Here is an 18,761-nt window from a genome sequence, read left to right as displayed (position 1 = left end):
CTTTTTTTTTTCCTTTTTTTTTTTTTTTTGAGGACAATTGTCTCTCTTTGTTACAGCAAAGCTCATTTTCATTTTCTCCTTTGGATTTGATTCAAGGCAGAAGCACCACATGTGCTTCATTTAAAAGTTTAATTCAATGTACAGTGCTGAGCTTTGTGGAAATGGAATGGGGAAGGTGCTCTCTGTTTTCTGGGGGGTGAAAATCAATGTACAATTTTTAAAACCCTCAAACCTGCAGCTGCACAGATACAGCAGGAGCTGGGTTGGTTTGATATTTTTTTGTCAATTTTGCCTATGTTACAAAAATAATAAAAAAAAAAGAAGAGAAGGTTTGGCTGCAGGTTTTTTTTGTGTATTTTCCATTGATAAATGGAGGAAGATCAATGGCTGGTAAATCATTCAAGGCACAAATGTGTTCCCATCAAAGATGGAACTCCAGCTGTGTGGGAGGTGGGGTTTTATTTTTATTTTTAGTTTGGTGCTTTGACAGGGATGGAAACACAGAGGCATCAAATCAGCAACATTTACATCTGTGCTGTTTGTGATTATTTAATTAGGTTTCCTACTTTGAGATCTATTTGGACAAAATCAGGGACCTGCTTGATGGTAAGTTCTGGGTTTTGTTTGAGTGCTTTGGCTTCCCCCATGCAGCAAAGCCTTGATTTGGGAGGGGATTAAATTTAAACTAATTAAAATTTAAACTGGAGAATTTGGCAATTTGAGGCACCTGACGCTGCGGCCCTGCCTCTGCAGAGCACGAGCCTGCTGTGAATCACAGAGCTCTGGGATCCCACAGCCTGCCAGGGCTGCTCTTGGAGGGAAAAAATATAGAAAAAAATCAAATTCACAATGCAGGGAGGGGTTTGGAATGATCCCCTGCTTCTGGCGGGGAGCATCTGCTGCTCGCACAGCTCTGCCCCTGCAGGTTGTGTGGTGATAAAAGGGAGATTTGTTCGTCAGTGAGGGGGCAGAAAGGGCTGTAAATGTGGAAATATGTGTAAATATAGAAATGCTTCTAAAGGTAGAAATGGCTGTAAACAGAAATATGTGTAAATATAGAAATGTTTCTAAAGGTAGAAATGGCTATAAACAGAAATATGTGTAAATATAGAAATGTTTCTAAAGGTAGAAATGGCTGTATAGGTAGAAATGGCTTTAAAGGTAAAAATGGCTGTAAAGGTAGAAATATGTGTAAAGGTAGAAATGGCTGTAAAAGGAAAAATGGCTGTAAACAGAAATATGTGTAAAGGTAAAAATATGTGTAAATACAGAAATGGCTTTAAAGGTAAAAATGGCTGTAAACAGAAATATGTGTAAATATAGAAATGTTTCTAAAGGTAGAAATGGCTGAATAGGTAGAAATTACTTTAAAGGTAAAAATGGCTGTAAAGGCAGAAATATGTGTAAAGGTAGAAATATGTGTAAATATAGAAATGGCTGTATAGGTAGAAATGGCTGTAAATGTAGAAATATGTGTAAATATAGAAATGTTTCTAAAGGTAGAAATGGCTGAATAGGTAGAAATGGCTTTAAAGGTAAAAATGGCTGTAAAGGCCGAAATATGTGTAAAGGTAGAAATATGTGTAGATATAGAAATGTTTGTAAAGGTAGAAATGGCTGAATAGGTAGAAATGTCTGTAAAGGGAAAAATGGCTGTAAAGGCAGAAATATGTGTAAAGGTAAAAATATGTGTAAATATAGAAATAGGTGTAAATATAGAAATGGCTGTAAAGGTAGAAATGGCTGAATAGGTAGAAATGTCTGTAAAAGGAAAAATGGCTGTAAACAGAAATATGTGTAAAGGTAAAAATATGTGTAAATACAGAAATGGCTGTATAGGTAGAAATGGCTATAAACAGAAATATGTGTAAATATAGAAATGGCTGAATAGGTAGAAATGGCTTTAAACGTAAAAATGGCTGTAAGGGTAGAAATATGTGTAAAGGTAGAAATATGTGTAAAAATAGAAATATGTGTAAATACAGAAATGGCTGTATAGGTAGAAATGGCTGTAAACATAGAAATATGTGTAAAGGTAGAAATTTCTGTAAAGGTAGAAATGTCTGCAAATGTAGAAATATGTGTAAATATAGAAATGTCTGTAAAGGTAGAAATAGGTGTAAAGGTAGAAATTTCTGTAAAGGTAGAAATGTCTGTGAATGTAGAAATGTTTGCGAATGTAGGTCGGAGCTGCTCTGAATTCCAGGTTTCTCTCCTGCCCCCTCTGCTTTGCCAAAGCCCAGCTTAGTCTGGGTTTATTTAATTCACCCAAGCAATAAACAAAAGCTTTTGTGCCCCAAAGTTAAATTTAAATGAGCAAGTACAAGATTGACAGAGCAGGAAACGATTCCTGTGTGTTGGAAATATTGGAGGTTCATTAGGAATGGGGAATTTCAGATCTCAAATACAAATTTCCATCCCCAAAATGTGTCTGTCAGGCCTGGAGCTGACATTTTATTTATTGATTTATTGATTTATTTATTACCTCTGGAATATTCCTGATGATCTCCACGTCTCTCTCCAGTGTCCAAGACAAACCTTGCTGTACATGAAGACAAAAACAGAGTCCCCTATGTTAAGGTAAAAGAATAATTTCACCCCCAGCTTTTCATTCTTTCCCACAAATGCATTTATTTGCACATTTCCATTTGCACCCAGTGTTATTTGCTGAAATAATTCAACTCCTGTTTGAAGCCTTGAATGTTCAAGTTGTGTTGGCTCCTGGGTTTAAACAAGTTTCCTGAAATATTAATGGGCTTGAATCGTGTTTGTTTCATTCTCCTGACTTTGAACATTGCCATTTTGTTAGGATGCTGTTAAATTTTAAGCATTCAGATTCCCCTTTCATGTCAGATATGAAAGAGAACAACTTGAGGAATTTTGTTCTTTAATATTTTGCTGCATGGGCGCTGTAATCTCTCAATATTTCAGAACAGATTGGTTGGGTTAGGAATTTGTTTGATGACTTTCTGGGCCCTCACTCGAATGCAATATGCTTGATACGAACATATGTGAGCCTAAATTTTATATATATATATATAATATTTTTCTGTTTATTCTCAGCTTGAGGAGCAAAAAGGAATTGATCAAATAATTTATTCAGTGATATTGCATGGAGAGAGAAAGACTTTGTTGTATTGTAGCTTGAGGGAGAAAGATTAACTTGGGGTTAATTAAATTAAATTAACTTGGGCATGAAATCCAACCCAAATTAGGAATATGTGTTGTTATGGAAAATTTTCATGGGATGACACAGAACACCATGTTTTCTGTGGGAAATTTCCTGCTGTTCACTCTGGATTTCACTGGGCCTTTAACCCTGTGGGGAGAAATTTCTGTGGAAGTCACCCCGAGGTGGGGTCGGGTCTGTGGGATGCTGGGGGCTGCTGATGCTTCTCCTAATTACTGTTGCTCATTAGTGCTTAACGAGCACTGCTGACTGCCCCTCCTGTCCCCAGGGCTGCACAGAGAGGTTTGTGTCCAGCCCTGAGGAAGTTCTGGACGTCATCGACGAGGGGAAGGCCAACAGGCACGTGGCTGTGACAAGTGAGTGTCCCCAGGTGTTTGAGATGGCATTGTGTGGTTAGACTCATGTGTTTATTTTTAAATGTATTTTATTTTCAAATAAAATTAAATTTCTATTTTAAATTTTATTTTATTTATTTAATTTATATATTTACATTTTAGATATGTGAAATATATCCACATATTTATATGATTGATATTCTATATTTATTTATTTATATTAATGGATATACTGTAGATATACAGATATACTATATATATATCTATCTATATAGTGTATATACTATATATATCTATTTATATACTATATGTATACTATATATATCTATATATATAGTATATACTAAGATATACTATATACAAAGATATACTATAGATATATAGTATACTATAGATATATAGATAGACTATAGATTTATTTTATTTCTATGATTTATATATTTACATTTTAGATATGTAAAATATAGTCACATATTTATATGATTGATATTCTATATTTATTTATTTATATAAATAGATATACTGTAGATATATAGATATACTATATATATACTATATATATCTATATATATAGTATATACAAAGATATACTATAGATATATAGATATACTATAGATATATATATATACTATAGATATATAGATATACTATAGATATAATATAGATATAATATAGATATATTAATAGATATACTATTGCAGTTATATACATATATATATGTATACTAAGATATACTATATACAAAGATATACTATAGATATATAGATATACTATAGATATATAGATATACTATAGATTTATTTTATTTATATAATTTATATATTTACATTTTAGATATGTAAAATATATTCACATATTTATATGATAGATATTCTATATTTATTTATTTATATTAATGGATATACTGTAGATATATAGATATACTATATATATACTATATATATCTATATATATAGTATATACAAAGATATACTATTGATATATAGATATACCATAGATATAATATAGATATATTAATAGATATACTATTGCAGTTATATACATATATATGTATACTAAGATATACTATATACAAAGATATACTATAGATATAGAGATATACTATAGATATATAGTTATACTATAGATTTATTTTATTTCTATCATTTATATATTTACATTTTAGATATGTAAATATATTCACATATTTATATAATAGATATTCTATATTTATTTATTTATATTAATAGACATACTGTAGATATATAGATATACTATATATATACTATATATATCTATATATATAGTATATACAAAGATATACTATTGATATATAGATATACCATAGATATATAGATATACCATAGATATAATATAGATATATTAATAGATATACTATTGCAGTTATATACATATATATGTGTATACTAAGATATACTATATACAAAGATATACTATAGATATAGAGATATACTATAGATTTATTTTATTTATATAATTTATATATTTACATTTTAGATATGTAAAATATATTCACATATTTATATAATAGATATTCTATATTTATTTATTTATATTAATAGACATACTGTAGATATATAGATATAGTATATATATACTACATATATACTAAATATATCTATATATATAGTATATATATACTATGTATATACTAAATATATCTATATATATAGTATATATATACTATGTATATACTAAATATGTCTATATATAGTATATATATACTATATATATATCTCTATATATATAGTATATACGAAGATATACTATATACAAAGATATACTATAGATATATAGATATACCATAGATATAATATAGATATATTAATAGATATACTATTGCAATTATATATATTGCAGTTTCCCAAGCTATGAGTTCTACAGCTGAGAGCTGCTGAGTTCTACAGCAAATAAAATGAAATCTTAATTTAAAATATATTTTCATTTATATATAATATATAGTATATATTTTATATACAAAATAGATTTTTATGATTTTATATCTTTATATATAAAATATAGTCACATATTTATATAATAGATATTTTATAGTAATATATTTGTATTAAAATATATACCATATATATTTTTATATTGCAATTTCCCAAGCTGTGAGTTCTACTCACTTTTACTTATTAGTAAAATACTGTATAATAATAAAGCATATAAAAAATAAATAAAAATATTGTGTATTATTAACCTATATAAATAAACTATATAAATAAAATAAACTCAAGTTGTGAGTTCTACAGTATTTTACTAATAAGTAAAATACTGTGTAATAATAAAGCATATAAATAAATAAAATAAATATAGTCTATTATCAAACTATATAAATAAAATTTTAAAATCTGTATAATTACTTGCCAATGAGTTGTAAAAATGATTTTGGATCCATCTGTACAAGGTTTTTGAAGGAAAAACTATCAAATTAAGAAATGACGCTTACATTATTTTTATTTTTAACTTAATAGCTAATTACTTGTGTCTGGCATTGCGGATTTTTTTTGTCTAATTATAAAATGCTACTCAAACCTATGAAGAAGGTGCAGAGAAGGATTAGCAACTGCTTCCAAAATTTTTACTTATTTTTATATATATTACGATATTCTGAAACCTTAAACTCTAAGTTTTCTACTGTGTGGTATTACACACTTCTAGTCTAACTCCACATCCGTAATTTTAATGTTATTAATCAATTTTGGAAGCTTTCTCTACAGCCTCAGGTCAAATATAATGATTTTTTTTTTTTGAGGGTCTGTGCTTAAAAACACAGAAAGTCTAAAAATGGCATCGAGGGTTCAAACACCTCCTGCCCACCAAGGCCTGGGAGTGGCTTTGTGGATGATTTAATTGCTGAAATAAATAATAAATAAATGATAGCACTGCCAGTTAATTGAGTTAATTGAGTGTGCCTTTGTACAGGAGCTCTGTGCCTTTCAGCTCTGCACTGGGAATTCCAGGCCTGGCATTAACTGGAATTTTTTCCATAAACCGTCCCAGCAGGGATTGGTGGTGGGAGTGGGGATAGTTTGGAATTAGAAAGAGCAAAAATGCTGGAATTCCATTTTCCTCTGGGCTGTAATTCCCTGCTCAGGCAGCAGCCAGAGAGTGCAGGGCACTTTTCAAACCCTGCCTGTTTTATCCCAGCTTGGGTTGGGTTCCAGGGATGGCAAAACCAACAAACCAGAGCACACAGCCTCAAGGGAAGTTTAGGTTGGTTATCAGGAAAAACTGACAAAGTTCTGGAGTGGATAAATTTCTAAAGTTCTGCCTGGGTCGGTGGTGGAGTCGCCATCCCTGGGTGTGTTTAACAAGGCCTGGATGTGGCACTGGGGGCCAGGGTTGAGCTGAGCTGTTGGGGCTGGGTTGGAATCCATGATCTTGAAGATCTCTCCCTGTTGGGAATTTAGCTGCTAGAAAATGGAAAAGTACAAAACCATGGCTAATTCCAAGTCCTGCACCTGCACAGATAGCAGTGTCCTTGAGGCCTAGCTGTGGTTGGATAACAAACAGTGAAAGAGACATGAGAAAAGAGAGATGGAACCCCTAAGGAATGAGGAAGAGTTGATGGTGTAGTTTAACCAATAGATTGCTTGGCTTACAGAATATTCATAAGCTTATTATTTGCTGTATAAGTGTCTGATGCTCTCTTCAATAAACGGAATTTGCTCATCACTCATATTGAGTGTCCGAGTCTCCCCTCACCGACAAATGGCTCACCCCGACAAAGGCCTCAGATTTCTCCGACATCTCCCAACCTGATGATTCTCTGAATCCTGTGAGTTACACCAGGACCTGCCCAGCTGCTCTGGGATCTGGGAATTCAGGTGGGATGGAATTTGAAAGGTTTGAAAGGCATTTTTAGCAGAAGCTGTGCCCTGTGATTTCAGACATGAACGAGCACAGCTCGAGGAGCCACAGCATCTTCCTCATCAACATCAAGCAGGAGAACGTGGAAACGGAGAAGAAGCTCAGTGGGAAGCTCTACCTGGTGGACTTGGCTGGCAGTGAGAAGGTAAATTCTCCTTTTTTTCCTCCACTGGGACCCCACACTGAGGATGGGAGGGTGTCTCACAGAGCTCTCAGCTTAGATTACCATTAAAAAAGCTATTTTAATTTTTATTTTTGAATGTGGGATGGAGAAAAGGAACAGATCACAATTATTGGCATGAAAGACAACTCTACCAAAATCTGAATTTATAATGGAGTGAGTTGAACCAGTGTGTTTTATATGCCTTCACATTTACATCTGTGTAGCTGAAAAAAAATAATGTATTTTAAATATAATTTTATAAAAATATAAAATATTATTGTAATTATAATAATTATATTATTATTATTATTATTATTATTATTATTATTATTATTATTATTATTATTATTTTAAATGTCCCTCTTTTAATATAGAAAGAATTTTAATATAAGTTAAATATATTTATATATTTATAGAAAATATTTATATTTAAATATATGCATAAAATTTAAATCTAATTTATCAAATTAGACATATTTTAACTTGCTTATACTGTCGTGTCCTGTTTTCAGGGGTTTTTTTTGTAATTATTCCACATATTAAATGAATTAAATACCAGCAGTTAATGCAGTTTTCAAATCTACTCAAAGCTCCCTGAATCTTGATTGTGGTGACTTCTTCTGCTTTCCAATGTAGAAAAATAAACCCCAGAAAATGACTTTTATCTATTTACCAGAAGAGGAATGGTTTGGAACAGTGCTGCAATGCAAAAAAGTTTCCCAGTTCTCATTCTGGGGTCATCTGGGAGTGTTTAAAATCAGCTTTATTGGGATTTTGGGTTGCTCATTGGGACATGTTAATCAATAACCCATGGGTAAAATGTAGACGTGATTTGTCAGAGTAATTAATCATGTTAATGTCCATGATTGCATGGATTTGTTAAATTAAAAACTCTTTATGATGTTTAAAAAACGAGGGCCTGGGCAGGCACTCCCTCCTCTGGAAAATCAACTTTTGTGGTTTGTTTTGGTACAGAGAACCTGAAATATGAATTTCTTGGGTAGGTTGCCTTCTTAAAAGACACAACTGCTTTTCCTTCATGTCATGGGGCGTTTTTAGGTGAAAGTAGATGTAGTTTTAATGTAGAGAAAAAAATGTGGATCTATCCTGTATTTGGATACATTAGAAAGTCCAAATTTTGTTTTATTTGTGTAGTAGCAGAAAGGAAAAACATTAGCAAGTTAGGACTGTGTAAAATAAAATTTAGCAGTGTAGAACACAATACATTTGTCTTGCTGTGAAAATGGGGTTTTTTCCACCACATCTTGTTTTTGGCCTGAGAAAGGAGGCCGTGGCCATGAACAAAATCTATGATTTTTGGTTTTTTTTTTGTCCATAAAAAGGCAAGATGCTCTTTTTGGGGCCACTGGGATGGTGCTCCCTGTCTGTGTGGACAGCTTGGTTTTGGGATTGGTTCCCAAATGTCCTCAGGTGAGCACAGACTTCTCCCTGGATTAAAATAAAATTACAGCTTGCTCTTGGAATGGGAGAAAAGTGGAATTATTCCAGTCTTGCACTACCAAAAAAAGTTATAAAAGTTGATATAAAAATGGGATGTAAAAAGTTGATGTAAAATTCTCCTGGCCCACGCTGAGCTGAGCCGGGTTTTGCTCCTCCAGGGGCATCTTTAGGTGCAGCTTTGCAGGGCTGGAGCTTTGTGCTGGGGCAGAACCCGACTCTTTGCTGCTCTCTTTGCAGGTCAGCAAAACTGGAGCAGAGGGGGCAGTTCTGGATGAAGCTAAAAATATCAATAAGTCTTTGTCTGCTCTGGGCAATGTGATCTCAGCCCTGGCAGAGGGAACTGTAAGTAATCCTGGCTGGGGGTGAGGAGGGGGTTTTATTTATTTACCTGCTTCTCTGCCATCCACAGAGAAAAAAAGGAATGGAGCACAAGGAGCTAGCATTTCAGCTCTGAAGGCAGAAAATACTGGCTGTTAATAAAATATTAACCAACAAAATGTTGTCACAAACCAGTGGCAGTTTGGCTGCTCTGCCCGAGATGAGGAATTAATTCTCAGTGATGGCACTGGAGCAGCTCCCAAATCTGGGCACAATCACAACAAATTGTGACTCTTGCCAGCATGGACTCACCTCCTGTTCAGTTTGGAAAGGCAGGTGCCTGCTAAGGAAGGCAGGAGCCTCCCCTGAAATGGAGAATGTAAACCCCCTCCCTCTGAATTGCTATAAATTTTAAATTAAGGGGCTCTCAGGCAAAAAATATGGGAGCAGGAAATAACAGTCCTTTACTAGGGAAGACAATAAAAGGATAAAATAAACAATGCAGTGAACTAAACCAACAGTGACAGAGTCAGAACCCAACCTGACACCCTGTGGGTCAGGCTGGTGGCAGCAGTGCCATTGGAATTGTGGCTGCAGAGCCCCTGCAGTGTCAGGGCTGGTTCTGCTGGAGCAGGATCCTGGAGAATCCCATTGGAATTGTGGCTGCAGAGCCCCTGCAGTGTCAGGGCTGGTTCTGCTGGAGCAGGGATCCTGGAGAATCCCATTGGAATTGTGGCTGCAGAGCTCCTGCAGTGTCAGTGTGGTTCTGCTGGAGCAGGGATCCTGGAGAATCCCATTGGAATTGTGGCTGCAGAGCCCCTGCAGTGTCAGGGCTGGTTCTGCTGGAGCAGGATCCTGGAGAATCCCATTGGAATTGTGGCTCAGCCCTCCTGCAGTGTCAGTGTGGTTCTGCTGGAGCAGGGATCCTGGAGAATCCCATTGGAATTGTGGCTGCAGAGCCCCTGCAGTGTCAGTGTGGTTCTGCTGGAGCAGGGATCCTGGAGAATCCCATTGGAATTGTGGCTCAGCCCTCCTGCAGTGTCAGGGCTGGTTCTGCTGGAGCAGGGATCCTGGAGAATCCCATTGGAATTGTGGCTCAGCCCTCCTGCAGTGTCAGTGTGGTTCTGCTGGAGCAGGGATCCTGGAGAATCCCATTGGAATTGTGGCTGCAGAGCTCCTGCAGTGTCAGTGTGGTTCTGCTGGAGCAGGATCCTGGAGAATCCCATTGGAATTGTGGCTCAGCCCTCCTGCAGTGTCAGTGTGGTTCTGCTGGAGCAGGGATCCTGGAGAATCCCATTGGAATTGTGGCTCAGCCCTCCTGCAGTGTCAGGGCTGGCTCTGCTGGAGCAGGGATCCTGGAGAATCCCATTGGAATTGTGGCTCAGCCCTCCTGCAGTGTCAGGGCTGGCTCTGCTGGAGCAGGGATCCTGGAGAATCCCATTGGAATTGTGGCTGCAGAGCCCCTGCAGTGTCAGTGTGGTTCTGCTGGAGCAGGGATCCTGGAGAATCCCATTGGAATTGTGGCTGCAGAGCCCCTGCAGTGTCAGGGCTGGTTCTGCTGGAGCAGGGATCCTGGAGAATCCCATTGGAATTGTGGCTGCAGAGCCCCTGCAGTGTCAGGGCTGGTTCTGCTGGAGCAGGGATCCTGGAGAATCCCACTGGAATTGTGGCTGCAGAGCCCCTGCAGTGTCAGGGGTGGCTCTGCTGGAGCAGGGATCCTGGAGAATCCCGTTGGAATTGTGGCTGCAGAGCTCCTGCAGTGTCAGTGTGGTTCTGCTGGAGCAGGGATCCTGGAGAAAGGTGCAGTGTCCCTCTGAAGATCCAGGGGAAGAGGCAGCTGCTGTTCCTTTGGGGAATCCAGTGCAGAAGCCGTGCTGGTGTTCCAGAATCTCCAGACTATATCCAGGCAGGAATGCTTGGCTGGTGTTCCAGAATCCCCAGATTGTATCCGGGTAGGAATGCTGGGCTGGTGTTCCAGAATCTCCAGATTGTATCCAGGCAGGAATGCTGGGCTGGTGTTCCAGAATCTCCACATTGTATCCAGGCAGGAATGCTGGGCTGGTGTTCCAGAATCTCCGGATTATATCCAGGTAGGAATGCTTGGCTGGTGTTCCAGAAGCCCCAGATTATATCCAGGCAGGAATGCTTGGCTGGTGTTCCAGAATCCCCAGATTATATCCGGGTAGGAATGCTGGGCTGGTGTTCCAGAATCCCCAGATTATATCCAGGCAGGAATGCTTGGCTGGTGTTCCAGAATCCCCAGATTGTATCCAGGCAGGAATGCTTGGCTGGTGTTCCAGAATCCCCAGATTGTATCCAGGCAGGAATGCTTGGCTGGTGTTCCAGAATCCCCAGATTGTATCCAGGCAGGAATGCTGGGCTGGTGTTCCAGAATCTCCAGATTATATCCGGGTAGCAATGCTTGGCTGGTGTTCCAGAATCCCCAGATTATATCCAGGTAGGAATGCTTGGCTGATGTTCCAGAATCCCCAGATTGTATCCAGGCAGGAATGCTTGGCTGGTGTTCCAGAATCCCCAGATTATATCCAGGCAGGAATGCTGGGCTGGTGTTGCAGAATCCCCAGATTGTATCCAGGCAGGAATGCTTGGCTCCTCCCTCTGGGCTCACATCTCCCAATGGGATGCTGCAGTTCTTATCAGCCATGCAGGGACATTCAATAGCTGTTATCAGCTGATGTTTTATCAGCCATGCAGGGACATTCAATGGTCTGTTATCAGCAGATGTCTCCCCAGGGGAGGAGTGATTGTGGAAGAGATAAGGAAAATGCCCACATGACAGAAGACAGCTGCCATACAGATGGCAAACAGAACAGATCTTGCCTTGCAATCTGGAGCACTATTGCAGTGACCTGAGACGGTCACTGTGGTGAGAGAAGGACGAGAATCTTGTTCCTTGATCAGAAAGCTTGATTTATTTGTATCAAATATATAGTGCATTATAACTATACTAAAAAGAATAAAGAGAGAGCTTGCAGAGGCTGCTAAGCTAAGAATAGAATCGAAAGCATGAATAACAAAGTTTTGTGTTCAAGGAATCTCCCCTGAGCTGCTCCTGTGATTGGCCCTTAGTTGGAAACGTGCAAAATGAGCCGATCACAGGATCACCTGCCGCATCTCACAACAGCCGATAACAATTTGTTTACATTCTTCTTCTGGGGCCCTTTGCTTCCCAGAAGATGGACAAATCCCAAAGAAAGGATTTCTATGAAGAAATGTCTGCGACAGAGCAGCTCCTCTCTGGTTAAACCAATTGTTCTCGTCTTTTGCTTGTGTTTGGATCAGAAAACCCACGTTCCCTACCGAGACAGCAAAATGACCAGGATCCTGCAGGATTCCCTGGGGGGGAACTGCAGGACCACCATCGTCATCTGCTGCTCCCCCTCCGTCTTCAACGAGGCCGAGACCAAATCCACGCTGATGTTTGGCCAGAGGTGAGTGCCATGGGATCAGCCTGGGTGCATCCCTCCTCCCTTGGAATCCAGAGCTTTTTTTTTGGTAAAAAAAATCTGGAGAGCTTCAGAGAGCTGGCTCTTTATTCCCAGCAATTCCAGGAAAATCCTCTAGGAAAATCGAGGTTAATGTTGGAGCAGCTGCTCTGCTTGGGACCACAGTGGGGTTGAAAAGTGGGAAGGATTTGGCAATCCATTAAGAAATTCTTGAATTCCTTCCTGGTTGATTTTCCTGCAGAAAAATTAAAATGTTATCTTAATTGCTTGAAATTTTATGGGAAAGATAAAATCACTGGGCAGTTTCCTGTGGAAAAATTCAGTCTTGCTTCATTGGAGGCTTCAGAAAATCAAAATTTGGTTTTATTTGTGTAGTAGCAGAAAGGAAAAAAAACACCAGCAAGTTAGGATTGTGCAAAATAAAATTTAGAACACAATAGATTTGTCTAGCTGTGAAAATGGGTTGCTTTCCACCACATCTCACTTTTGGCCTGCTAAGAAATGTAAAGGCACTGGGCAGTTTTCTGTGGAAAAATTCAGTTTTGCTTTATCTAACAGTGCTGTTGATGCTTTAAGAGTTGTCTTCTCCTTCAGTTCCACCTCAGGGATCATTGTTATGGTTGTAAAAATATCTCTGAAAATTAGGAAAATTGAAGAGAGTGGGCTCTGTAATATTGACAGCTTTGAGAGCTTGCCATGGTAGCTCATGGACCTGATGTTTGGAGGATCTGGACAATTTAGGAACAAAAATTATGGAAGGATCCAGAGGGAAATTTCTCTTCCTTGTGTGTTTATTGACAAGAGTGATATGAAATGCATTGGGAAGGTTTGCAGAAATAGGTCAGGCTCATTATGTAATTACTGCTTTTGTGGTAATTGAGGAGAGCTGGGATCCTTTGGAAAATTACTTGTTTTGTTTGATTTGTGCAGTAGCAGAAAGGAAAAATACTGGCAAGTTAGGAGTGTTTAAAGAGAGCTGAACAGTTTGAGGATACAATAGCCTTGTATTTGTTTAAAATTGGGTTGTTTTCCACCATGTGGAGCTTCTGGACTGCAAAAAGAGGCAGTTTTGAGCAAAATCAGGTTAAAGAGTTGCTTTGTAGGTTTTTTTCCCCCCATTGTGAGCTGAACATGGTTTTTAGCTATTGAAGATCCAAACTTGTACTGGTCAGATCATGTGTTGAGCAAAACCAAGCATCCCGAGATGCAGGAATGAAACCAAGAGCGTGAACAACTCTGAACTCCAGCTTCCAAAATTTCAGTTTACATTCCCCTTGGCTTCATTCCTCTTTCCACAATGAGTGAAATTTGCCCTTTTTTGGGGCAAGGCAGTTTTCTGACTGGCTCTGCACATCCTGGCTGAATATTCAACAGTTTCCTGGGAGGAAGAACATTTTGGGGCTGATCCTCACTGAGGACCAGGATGGCAGAGCAAGAACTGGGAAAACAGGGAAATATTTGTGAGGAGTTCCTCATGGACAGCAACTGAATTTCCAGGAATTCTGAATTGTCAGGAAGGAAATAATTTGTATTTCCCTGGGAGGACTCCATGCAGAGCAGCCCATGGATTATCCATGCACAACTTTCTCTGGCAGGATTTTGGGTGGGAATGGTGGAAATGGGGTTTTTTTTTCCCAGGCTCTTGGGTTGTTGTGTCTCATTTTTCTGATGTGACCCCACTGAGGAGCTCAGTGGCATTAAAGGGAAGGTCCATGACTCATGGCTGATTGCTGATTTTTCCCGGGAAAAGAAAAGAGTTATGTCACCATTAAAATAAATGTCAGGGATGAAATCCATCTTCAGAGGAGCTCTTGTACCAATCAAACTGTACAAGTGCTCCTTTGATAGTAGTGAATCAGCTTTTTCTTTTTCTACTCCATCTTTCCTCGTGTTTTTATCTCATTTTTAATTGTGGTTGTCAGTAAGGGCTTCATCCATCATCAATCCTGGTGTGGTGGGGATTTTTTATCCCTGGTCCAGTTAAATGAGTGGAGACCTGAGCTGTGCTTTTAGCAAAGTGTAAACCCTGACCATCAGGAAATTATTTTAAAAGCTTATTTAAAGCTTTTAACATTATTTAAAATTAAATTAATATTTAAGATTATTTTTAAGATTATTTAAAAATACTTTTAAGGTAATAAAAGTCCTGCTTGCCACAGAGTGCAAATCTCTGGAGCTGTATAAACTGCTGAGGGTTTATCTGTTATCCTTTTCCTTATCTGCTTTATTCAACAGCACTGGGGGCATTTGAAGGGACTCAGTGTCTGAGCAGTGAAGGGCAAAGATCTGAGGCTTTCTTAATTCGTAGTGATGGGTTTGGTTTCCCTTTTCAGTGTGGATTTGCTGGAGTAGGTGCTGGGCATTGTTTTCTGCTGGCTTTGCATTTCCTGGCACAGTTGGTTGGGCTGGGTTGGAGCTGAGCACTTTCAGAATAATAAAGTGGTGGTGGTTGTAAAGAGGCTTGAAATTTGGGATATTTTTGCCTAGGGAGGCAGGAACAACTTTCCTTCTTCTTTCCTTCTTCTTTCCTTCTTTCTTTCCTTCTTCTTTCCTTCTTCTTTCCTTCTTCTTTCCTTCTTCTTTCCTTCTTTCTTTCCTTCTTTCTTTCCTTCTTCTTTCCTTCTTTCTTTCCTTCTTCTTTCCTTCTTCTTTCCTTCTTCTTTCCTTCTTCTTTCCTTCTTCTTTCCTTCTTCTTTCCTTCTTCTTTCCTTCTTTCCTTCTTTCCCTTTCCCTTTTTTTCCTTTTTCCCTTTTTTGCCTTTTCCCCTTTTCTTCCTTTTCCCATTTTTTTCCTTTTTTTCCTTTTCCCCTTTTTTCTTTTTTCGCTTTTATCCTTTTTCCCTTTTTCCCTTTTTCTTTTCCCTTTTTTTCCCTTTCCCCCTTTTTTCCCTTTTCCTTTTCCTTTTCCTATTTCCTTTTCTTCTTTCTTTTTCCTTTTCCTCTTTCCTTTTCCTTTTCCTTTTCCTTTTCCTTTTCCTTTTCCTTTTCCTTTTCCTTTTCCTTTTCCTTTTCCTTTTCCTTTTCCTTTTCCTTTTCCTTTCCTTTTCTTCTTTCTCTTTCCTTTTCTTCTTTCCTTTTCTTTTCCTTTTCTCCTTTCCTTTCCTTTCCTTTCCTTTCCTTTCCTTTCCTTTCCTTTCCTTTCCTTTCCTTTCCTTTCCTTTCCTTTCCTTTCCTTTCCTTTCCTTTCCTTTCCTTTCCTTTCCTTTCCTTTCCTTTCCTTTCCTTTCCTTTCCTTTCCTTTCCTTTCCTTTCCTTTCCTTTCCTTTCCTTTCCTTTCCTTTCCTTTCCTTTCCTTTCCTTTCCTTTCCTTTCCTTGAAATTTCCTTTCCTTGAAATTTCCTTTCCTTGAAATTTCCTTTCCTTGAAATTTCCTTTCCTTGAAATTTCCTTGAAATTTCCTTGAAATTTCCTTGAAATTTCCTTTCCTTTCCTTGAAATTTCCTTTCCTTTCCTTGAAATTTCCTTTCCTTGAAATTTCCTTTCCTTGAAATTTCCTTTCCTTGAAATTTCCTTTCCTTGAAATTTCCTTTCCTTGAAATTTCCTTTCCTTGAAATTTCCTTTCCTTGAAATTTCCTTTCCTTGAAATTTCCTTTCCTTGAAATTTCCTTTCCTTGAAATTTCCTTTCCTTTCCTTGAAATTTCCTTTCCTTTCCTTGAAATTTCCTTTCCTTGAAATTTCCTTTCCTTGAAATTTCCTTTCCTTTCCTTGAAATTTCCTTTCCTTTCCTTGAAATTTCCTTTCCTTGAAATTTCCTTTCCTTGAAATTTCCTTTCCTTGAAATTTCCTTGAAATTTCCTTTCCTTGAAATTTCCTTTCCTTGAAATTTCCTTTCCTTGAAATTTCCTTTCCTTGAAATTTCCTTTCCTTGAAATTTCCTTTCCTTTCCTTTCCTTGAAATTTCCTTTCCTTTCCTTTCCTTGAAATTTCCTTTCCTTTCCTTTCCTTGAAATTTCCTTTCCTTTCCTTTCCTTGAAATTTCCTTTCCTTTCCTTGAAATTTCCTTTCCTTTCCTTGAAATTTCCTTGAAATTTCCTTTCCTTTCCTTGAAATTTCCTTTCCTTGAAATTTCCTTTCCTTGAAATTTCCTTTCCTTGAAATTTCCTTTCCTTTCCTTGAAATTTCCTTTCCTTTCCTTGAAATTTCCTTTCCTTTCCTTTCCTTGAAATTTCCTTTCCTTTCCTTGAAATTTCCTTTCCTTTCCTTGAAATTTCCTTTCCTTTCCTTGAAATTTCCTTTCCTTTCCTTGAAATTTCCTTTCCTTGAAATTTCCTTTCCTTTCCTTTCCTTGAAATTTCCTTTCCTTTCCTTTCCTTGAAATTTCCTTTCCTTTCCTTGAAATTTCCTTTCCTTTCCTTGAAATTTCCTTTCCTTTCCTTGAAATTTCCTTTCCTTTCCTTGAAATTTCCTTGAAATTTCCTTTCCTTTCCTTGAAATTTCCTTTCCTTGAAATTTCCTTTCCTTGAAATTTCCTTTCCTTTCCTTGAAATTTCCTTTCCTTTCCTTGAAATTTCCTTTCCTTTCCTTTCCTTGAAATTTCCTTTCCTTTCCTTGAAATTTCCTTTCCTTTCCTTGAAATTTCCTTTCCTTTCCTTGAAATTTCCTTTCCTTTCCTTGAAATTTCCTTTCCTTGAAATTTCCTTTCCTTGAAATTTCCTTGAAATTTCCTTGAAATTTCCTTTCCTTTCCTTGAAATTTCCTTTCCTTGAAATTTCCTTTCCTTGAAATTTCCTTTCCTTGAAATTTCCTTTCCTTGAAATTTCCTTTCCTTGAAATTTCCTTTCCTTGAAATTTCCTTTCCTTGAAATTTCCTTGAAATTTCCTTGAAATTTCCTTTCCTTTCCTTTCCTTGAAATTTCCTTGAAATTTCCTTTCCTTTCCTTCTCCCTTTCCTTCTCCCTTTCCTTCTCCCTTTCCTTTCTCCGTTTCCTCTCCCCTCCCCACCCTGGGCACTTGCAGGGATGGAAATTCCACAATTTCCCCGTTCCTTCCCCTCCATATGATGGCAAAACCCCCAATCCCCCCGGCTGCACTGGGGTAAAAACCCCAAATCAGCTTCCCTGGGGTTTGTGTGCAGGGCCAAGACCATCAAGAACACGGTGTCTGTGAACCTGGAGCTGACAGCAGAGGAGTGGAAGAAGAAGTACGAGAAGGAGAAGGACAAAAACAAGAGTTTGAAGAACGTCATCCAGCACCTGGAGCTGGAGCTGAACAGGTGGAGGAATGGTAGGTGCCAAAAACTGGGAGCTGGATGGGTCTGTGTTGAATTCTTGCCCTAAATCATAATTTTTATTAATTGTGCCTGGCCACTGCATCTAAACTCACATTATAACTCACTCATAATAATAATAATGGAAGGTGAATAAGCAAAAACCAGGCAAACCACTTGTGGGAGAAACCAGTGAAAATGCCAAAAATTGGTGATTTCAGGGTGGAGCACAAAGGAGGCATCACTAATGTTAATATTGTTAATGATAGTAATAGAAAAAAGGAAAAATGTCATTATATTTGGGGTGGTTTTTTTTAATAACTCTCTCCTCAGGCATGAGAATCATTGTGCTTTAAGGTAATTGGACCTTGGGTTTGGGGATTTTTTATAATTGACTTTCACATTAAACTAATTAGTCCTTTAGTACAATGACAGGGAGTGGCATCTGCTTAGAAGAATCACCATTTGTCTGCTCCTGTGGCTTCTAAATGAAATTTTTTGTTGAGATCAGCCAGTTTTCTGATTAGAAACGTGGGGAATTGCTGTTCAGGGCAGGTTGTGACATCAGCTGTAGGATGGTACAGGAGGTAGAATATGGATTCACACAAATGAAAGAATTTTTATTGAAAATCAAACTTTAAAAATGTAATTTAATCTGGAACACTGGCAGATAATTTCTGGCAGCAAACCAGCCTTGGTTTGAATTGTTTATTTCACATTTTAAAAAACAACCCAATCCAAAGCCTT

General features: G+C 37.6%; 1 protein-coding gene across 1 annotated transcript in view; it reads left to right on the top strand.

Moving 5' to 3' along the window:
- Positions 1-18,761, top strand: part of KIF5C (kinesin family member 5C) — an 82,979-nt gene that overhangs the window by 35,073 nt on the left and 29,145 nt on the right. Inside the window, exons 5-11 of the mRNA XM_074547843.1 lie at positions 558-606; positions 2,525-2,580; positions 3,459-3,546; positions 7,419-7,543; positions 9,260-9,364; positions 12,644-12,792; positions 17,883-18,031. Of these exons, the coding sequence (XP_074403944.1) occupies positions 558-606; positions 2,525-2,580; positions 3,459-3,546; positions 7,419-7,543; positions 9,260-9,364; positions 12,644-12,792; positions 17,883-18,031 (721 nt within the window). The remainder of the gene's footprint in view (positions 1-557; positions 607-2,524; positions 2,581-3,458; positions 3,547-7,418; positions 7,544-9,259; positions 9,365-12,643; positions 12,793-17,882; positions 18,032-18,761) is intronic.

This window comes from Zonotrichia albicollis, chromosome 10, assembly GCF_047830755.1.
Source record: "Zonotrichia albicollis isolate bZonAlb1 chromosome 10, bZonAlb1.hap1, whole genome shotgun sequence".
In the NCBI taxonomy this organism is placed as follows: Eukaryota; Metazoa; Chordata; class Aves; order Passeriformes; family Passerellidae; genus Zonotrichia; species Zonotrichia albicollis.
Note: the sequence above shows the minus strand (reverse complement) of the source record. Positions and strands in the feature narration are given on the sequence as shown.